Source organism: Colobus angolensis, unplaced genomic scaffold (genome assembly GCF_000951035.1).
Source record: "Colobus angolensis palliatus isolate OR3802 unplaced genomic scaffold, Cang.pa_1.0 Scaffold494, whole genome shotgun sequence".
Classification (NCBI taxonomy): Eukaryota; Metazoa; Chordata; class Mammalia; order Primates; family Cercopithecidae; genus Colobus; species Colobus angolensis.
In genome coordinates, this window is record NW_012118421.1 from 534,364 (window position 1) to 541,301 (window position 6,938).

The 6,938-nt window shown below is 39.3% G+C and overlaps 1 protein-coding gene across 3 annotated transcripts in view; it reads left to right on the forward strand.

The window, feature by feature from the left end:
• The window catches only part of SRP54 (signal recognition particle 54kDa), a 47,017-nt gene that overhangs the window by 19,452 nt on the left and 20,627 nt on the right, over positions 1-6,938 (forward strand). For all 3 annotated transcript variants that reach the window (XM_011959455.1, XM_011959457.1, XM_011959456.1), the window contains 3 exons: positions 4,395-4,499; positions 5,519-5,585; positions 5,666-5,723. In XM_011959455.1, coding sequence (XP_011814845.1) covers positions 4,395-4,499; positions 5,519-5,585; positions 5,666-5,723 — 230 coding nt within the window. The remainder of the gene's footprint in view (positions 1-4,394; positions 4,500-5,518; positions 5,586-5,665; positions 5,724-6,938) is intronic.

A 6,938-nucleotide genomic window follows, 5' to 3' on the forward strand; every position in this document is an offset into this window, starting at 1 on the left:
CCAGGCTGGAGTGCAGTGGTGCAATCATGGCTCACTGTAGCCTCAACCTCTTGGGCTCAAACAATCCTCCTGCCTCAGCGCCCCCCAAGTAGCTGGACTACAGATACATGTCACCACGCCCAGCTAGTTTTTGCATTTTTTGTAGAGACAAGGTTTTGCCATGTTGCCCTAGCTGGTCTTGATCTTCTGAGCTCAAGTGATCCACCTGCCTTGGCCTTCCAAAGTGTTAGGATTGCAGGTGTCAGCCACTGTGCCTGGCCGGAAATTTTTATTGTTAGGGGCTCATAACTACAGGCAATTCTGGAGCATCAAGTGCTTTATTAAGAAGCATTTAGTGAGTACCTACTTTATTTCAGGAAGTATGGCAAATGCTGCTGACAGCAGAGATAAATAAGACTGGTCCTTATACTCAGATGCTTATGGTCTAGAGCAATGGTGTACAAAGCAAGATCAAAATTATTTTCATAATACGAAGACACTATTTGACTTTTGTACTATGTTGACATTTGCACTGAAAACAATGGTAGGTAAAACTCCCTAGTATGAATCAAGGCGGTGGCACCATACGATACTAGTAGTTTCTGGACTCTTTATTTTTTTTATTTTTAAAGACAGAGTCCCTGTCATTCAAGCTAGAGTGCAGTGGCATGATCAGAGCTCACTGCAGCCTCAAATTCATGGGCTCAAGCGATCTTCTCTCCTCAGCTTCCAGAGAAGCTAGGACTACAGGCCTGCACCACTGTGTTTTTTTTTTGTTTGTTTTTTTGTTTGTTTGTTTGTTGTGGTGTGATCATGGCTTGCTGCAGGCTCATCCTCCCTAGGCTCAGGTGCCCTACACCTGAGCCTCCCTACTAGCTGGGACTACTACTCTTTGAGCCCAGTAGTTTGAGACCAGCCTGAGCAACATGATGAAACCCCATCACTACAAAAAATACAAAAAGTAGCTGGGAATAGTGGCTTACACCTGTAAAGTCAGTTACTCGGGAGGGTAAGTTGAATCCGGGAGGTGGAGGTTACAGTGAGCTGAGATCACGCCACTGCACTCCAGCCTGGGCGACAGAGCGAGACCTGTCTTAAAAAAAAAAAAAAAGCCACCAGGCACAGTGGTGCATGCCTGTAATCCCAGCACTTTGGGAGGCCGAGGCGGGTGGATCACCTGAGGTCAGGAGTTTGAGACCAGTCTGACCAACGTGGTGAAACCCCGTCTTGACAAAAAAAGTTAGCCGTGTGTAGTGGCACATGCCTGTAATCCCAGCTACTTGGGAGGCTGAGGCAGGAGAATGGCTTGAACCTGGGAGGCAGAGGTTGCAGTGAGCTGAGATCACGCCATTGCACTCCAGCCTAGGCCACAAGAGCGAAACTCCATCTAAAATAAAAATAAAAAGGCCTTGTATCTATCATCTATCTCTGTCATGAGTTTGACAGTATCCCTCTACTTACTTTTCTGATGAGAGTCAGTATTGATATTAATGAAGTTTTTTGATTATGTATAGTGAAATATGTCAATGACGAGAGATCTGCCTAACTCAGTGAACCAATGTTTTGTGAATAACTAGTGCGTGATATTACAAGATCATGTACCAGTATAAGATTCATTTAAAATGCAAGATGGAATCACAGATTTTAATGTAACAGAGTATAAAAGTTTATATGGTTTTAGATTCTACATTGCAGCTAACCTTTACAAACTACCATGATTATAAAGAAACTCTGAGACCAAGAAGTTGAAAACAGCTGTTCTCGAGAGTGGGCGAAAGAGAAGACAAATTTATTAAATTATTTAGTAAAACATATATGTTCCAAATAATGGGTCCATAGAGAGCTGGGAGATTTTGCCATGACATGTAGAAAATGGAGGTGAATGTGGAGCAGCATCAGTGTACTGAAAGGATCTATGAGGAATGGAAGTGGATTTATGTTTAAGACAGATTTTGCCTGTTTCAGAAGTTTGCTTAAGGGGAGGTTGATGCTTAGGAAAGGTATGAGAAAATGTATTTTTCTCTCTTCTTTATCTCATGGCTTTCCTTGAAATTCAGGTATAATATGGATTATGTAATTTTTATGGATGGCTTGGCAGACTTTCTCTCAAAGGTTTAGACTTTGTGGACCATGTGATTTCTATTGCAACTACTCAGCTCTGCTGTTGTGGCACAAAGCAGCAAATGTGTCAGGCACAGTGGCTTATACCTGTAATCTCAGCACTTCGGGCGGCCAAGGCTGGAGGGTTGCTTGAGGCCAAGAGTTCAAAAGCAGTCTGGGCAACATAGCAATACTCCGTCTCTACAAACAAATACTAAAATTAGTCAGATATCATGGCACACGCCTGTAGTTCCAGCTACTCACGAGGCTGAGATGGTAGGATCGCTTGAGCCCAAAAGTTCGAGACTGCAGTGAGCCATGATTGTACCACTGCACTCTAGTCTGGGTTACAGAGTGAGACCGTGTCTCAAAAAAAAAAAAACAAAAAAAGTAGTAAATGAATGGGCATGGCTGTATTAGATTGAAATTTTTTTCAATGTAATAACTAGAAATGTAATAACTTTATAGCCTGTTGCCCAGGCCAGAGTACAGTGGCCTGATAATAGCTCATTGCAGTCTCAAACTCCTGGGCTCAAGCCATCTTCCTGCCTCAGCCTCCTGATTAGCTGGGACCACAGGTACATGCCATCACACCTGGCCAATTCTTTAAATTAGTAGGGACAAGATCTAACTATGCTGCCCAAGCTGGTCTCAAACTCCTGGTCTCAAGCAATCCTCCTCTGGCCCCCAGAAAGGGCCGGGATTATAGGCATGAGCCACCACACCCAGCCTCCATTGAAACTTTATTTGCACATAGTTCACCAACCCCTGATCTGGGACATTAACTATTATGGGTTTATTATTATATCATACATTTCAAGTTCCAAACGACTAATTCCCACGTGAATTACTTTTTAAATGTCCCATGCCTTTTTTTTTTTTTTGGAGATGGAGTCTTGCTCTGTTGCCCAGGCTGGAGTGCAGTGGTGCAATCTCAGCTAACTTCAAGCTCTGCCTCCTAGGTTCACGCCATTCTCCTGTCTCAGCCTCTTGAGTAGCTGGGACTACAGGTGCCCACCACCACACCCGGCTAATTTTTTGTATTTTTAGTAGAGATGGGGTTTCACTGTGTTACCCAGGATGGTCTCGATCTCCTGACCTCATGATCCACCCACTTCGGCCTCCCAAAGTGCTGGGATTACAGGTGTGAGCCACCGCACCTGGCTCTAAATGTCCCATGCTTTTTTAATTTGGAGACTGTCCCTATATGAACCTCAGTTTTCCACTGACTGTCATTTTAAAGTTGGTGATTGTTTTTTACTAGCCCTCTAAATGTAGTAACTTTACAGTAAATATTTGGCATTGGAGAATTTACAGTTTGACCTGGAAAATCTTTCACATATAATCTGTAATTTTGTTAAGTAAATATTTGTCAAATTGAATATGGACGTTAGCACTCTTGAGTATGGCATCCACTAGCCACATGTGGTTATTGAGCATTTGTAATGTGGCTAGTCCAAACTGAGATGTGTTTTACATATAAAATACACACCAGATTTTCAGACTTTGTATGGGAAAATAAATGTAAAAATCTCATTAATTTTTAAATATAGATTACATATGAAAATGATAATTTTTTAGGTGTATTGGGATAGATATTAAAATTAGTATCACCTGTTTTTACTTTTTAAATGTCAGTACTGGAAATTTTAAAGTTCATGTGTAGCCTTCACATACATTTTTGTATTACACTTCTGTAGTGCTGATGTAGATTCCTCGTGTGGCTTAAACTTGGTTTTACATTTTATTTTATACTCCAGCTTGTTCTAAAAAATGTTGTGAGATCTTTACCTCTGAACTGGTTTGGAGTATAGACTTGATTATGACTTCTTAAATTTATGTTCTTAAATTTTACTCTGTCTATGCAAAGGAGAATAGTTATATTAGAATAGCGTATGGTAGCTTTTATATGAAAATGCCCTTATTTATATAATTTAAAAGTTGTGGCAGCATGGTGTCTCACGCCTGAAATCCCAGGACTCTGAGGCTGAGACAGAAGGATTGCTTGAACCCAGAGGTTGGAGATCAGCCTGGGCAACGTGGCAAGACCCTCTCTCTACAAAAAAAAGTGTTTCAATTAACTAGATGTGGTGGCGTGTACCTGTAGTCCCAGTTACTTGGGAGGCTGAAGTGGGAGCATCATTTGAGCCCAGGAGATCGAGGCTGCAGTGAGCTCTGATTATGCCACTGCACTCCAGCCTGGGTGACAGAGTGCGACCCTGTCTCAAAAAAGGAAAAAAAAGTTGTGGGAAAGGGGTTTTGAATTTAAGTGTATGTTAACTTGATTTTATTTTTAATTTATTTTTGGTATTTAGCTTGTGGACCCTGGAGTTAAGGCATGGACACCCACTAAAGGAAAACAAAATGTGATTATGTTTGTTGGATTGCAAGGGAGTGGTAAAACAACAACATGTTCAAAGGTAAATTGAACTTAATTTAAAAAGAAGCCATATGAAAGATAGGTTTGTATAAATCAAGTTTTGTACTTAATGTAAAAAGATAAAGCCTGGCTTTATAATATTGAAATATATTTTTTATTAATTATAATTAATTAGAATATATTAATATATAGTGTTATATATATTTTATTAAAATATATCTGTGATATATTAAAATATACTATAATATATTAAAATACCTTAAGGCTTTATAATATTGTTGCTTTATAATTTTATGTTACTTGATGTATGTTTTTAAATAATTTTTTGTAGGATAAGAGAAGAGATCCTCATACTTTCTTATTTCTTTTTTGAAAGAAGGTAGACATCTATAACTATGCTGTTTCTTTTATTAAAAAAAGACCATTCCTATCCTTTCAGGAAGTGAGCGTATTATTTTTGGAGAAGAGAACATGGAGTTTACTTTATCCTCTATAGCTCAGGACTCCTTTTTCAGGTTCCCACCCAGCATACTATAGATCTTCATTTTGCATATCCTTATGCAATGTTGTTTTAGACAGAGTCTTACTTTGTTGCCCAAGATAAAGTGCAGTGGCGTGCAAACATAGCTCACTGTAGCCTTGACCTCTTTATGCTAATTTTTAATTCGGTTTACCACTCCTTTTTCCCGAATTGGGTGTCTCAACAATATTATGGGATTTTTCCACAAGCTTCATATATGTTATAGTTTGAGGGGGAAAAAGAGAAAAGGATCTTAGATCGTTTTGTTGTTGTTTGTTTTTAATTAACATTAATAGTAGTTAACATTTTTTACTACGATCATTTGCTACTTGATCATTTTATATTTGAATGCTGCTGCATGACAATTAGAATATAAAACTTTGTAGGAAATTTGCCGTATTCAAAAATCTTTAATAATCGGGAGAATTATACACGTTTTATTTTACTCCTTAGGTAAATAATAAGGAAAAACAGAAGAAATTATATGTATAATTTGTTATATTTTATGATATTATATTTTTAAATCTTTTCTCACCCAGTTAGCGTATTATTACCAGAGGAAAGGTTGGAAGACCTGTTTAATATGTGCAGACACATTCAGAGCAGGTAATGTCTTGAAATTTGAAAATTGTTTTCTATAATTTTTATTTTCAAGTTTGAGGATTCATGAACTCTTTATCTTCTAGGGGCTTTTGACCAACTAAAACAGAATGCTACCAAAGCAAGAATTCCATTTTATGGAAGGTAGGTTACCGGTTTTTTATTTTAACACTCATATGCCTCTTCTTGTCTGTCAGCTTTTTTTTTTTTTTTTTTTTTGAGACACAGTCTCCCTCTATTACCCAGGTTGGAGTGCAATGGTGCGATCTCGGCTCACCGCAGCCTCCACCTCCTGAGTTCAAGCAACTCTCCTGCCTCAGCTGGACTAGGATTATAGGTGCCCACCACCACGCCCGGCTAACTTTTTGCATTTTTAGTAGAGACAGGGTTTCGCCATGTTGGCCAGGCTGGTCACTCCTGACCTCAGGTGATCTGCCTGCCTCGACCTCCAAAAGTGCTGGGATTACAGGCGTGAGCCACCACGCCTAACCATGCCCTGCTAATTTTTTTTTAAACTTTTTGTAAAGACCCTTTCTTTACAAAAGATCCTGTGTTGCCCAGGCTAGTCCCAAGCTCCTGGACTCAAATGATCCTTCCACCTCAGCCTCCCAAAGGGCTGGGATTACAGGCTTCAGCCACTGTACGCAGCAACACGCATATTCTTGTTAAGTATATTCTACCTGAGTTTTTGGTGGTGGTTCTTAATTTAGGGGAAAAACTTTTTTTTGTAACATTATATGTCTTTATTTGATAGTAGTGATCTGCATATAAAAAGTTGCCACTAATCAGAATAATGCAAATTAAAATATCTAATTTCTTGATTTTTCAAGTTGGCAAAGATTGTATTAGGGATTGTGAAAATGTAGTGAAATAGGGATGAGATTAAACTGTTATGGAGGAGGTTTGCCTCATAAAAGCAAAAAGCCTTAAATGGTCATACCATTTGTTCCAAATTCAACTTATAAGAGTGCTCAAAGAAGAAACATTTACCAATTATATTGGCTGTATTTTTAATATCAAGAAATTGGAAAAACTGCCATGCACAGTGGCTTATATATATAATCCCAGCACTTTGGGAGGCTGAGATGGGAGGATCACTTGAGCCCAGAAGTTGGACACCAGCCTGAGCAACATAACAAGACCTCATCTCTAGAAAAAATAAATTAAAAAAATTTTTAGGCCAGGCGTGGTGGGGTTACGCTTGTAACCCCAGCAGTTTGGGAGGCTGAGGCAGGTGGATTATAAAGTCAGGAGTTCGAGACCAGCCTGGCCAACACAGTGAAACCCTGTCTCTACTAAAAATACAGAAATTAGCTGGGTGTGTTGGTGGGTGCTTGTAATCCCAGCTGTTTGGGAGGC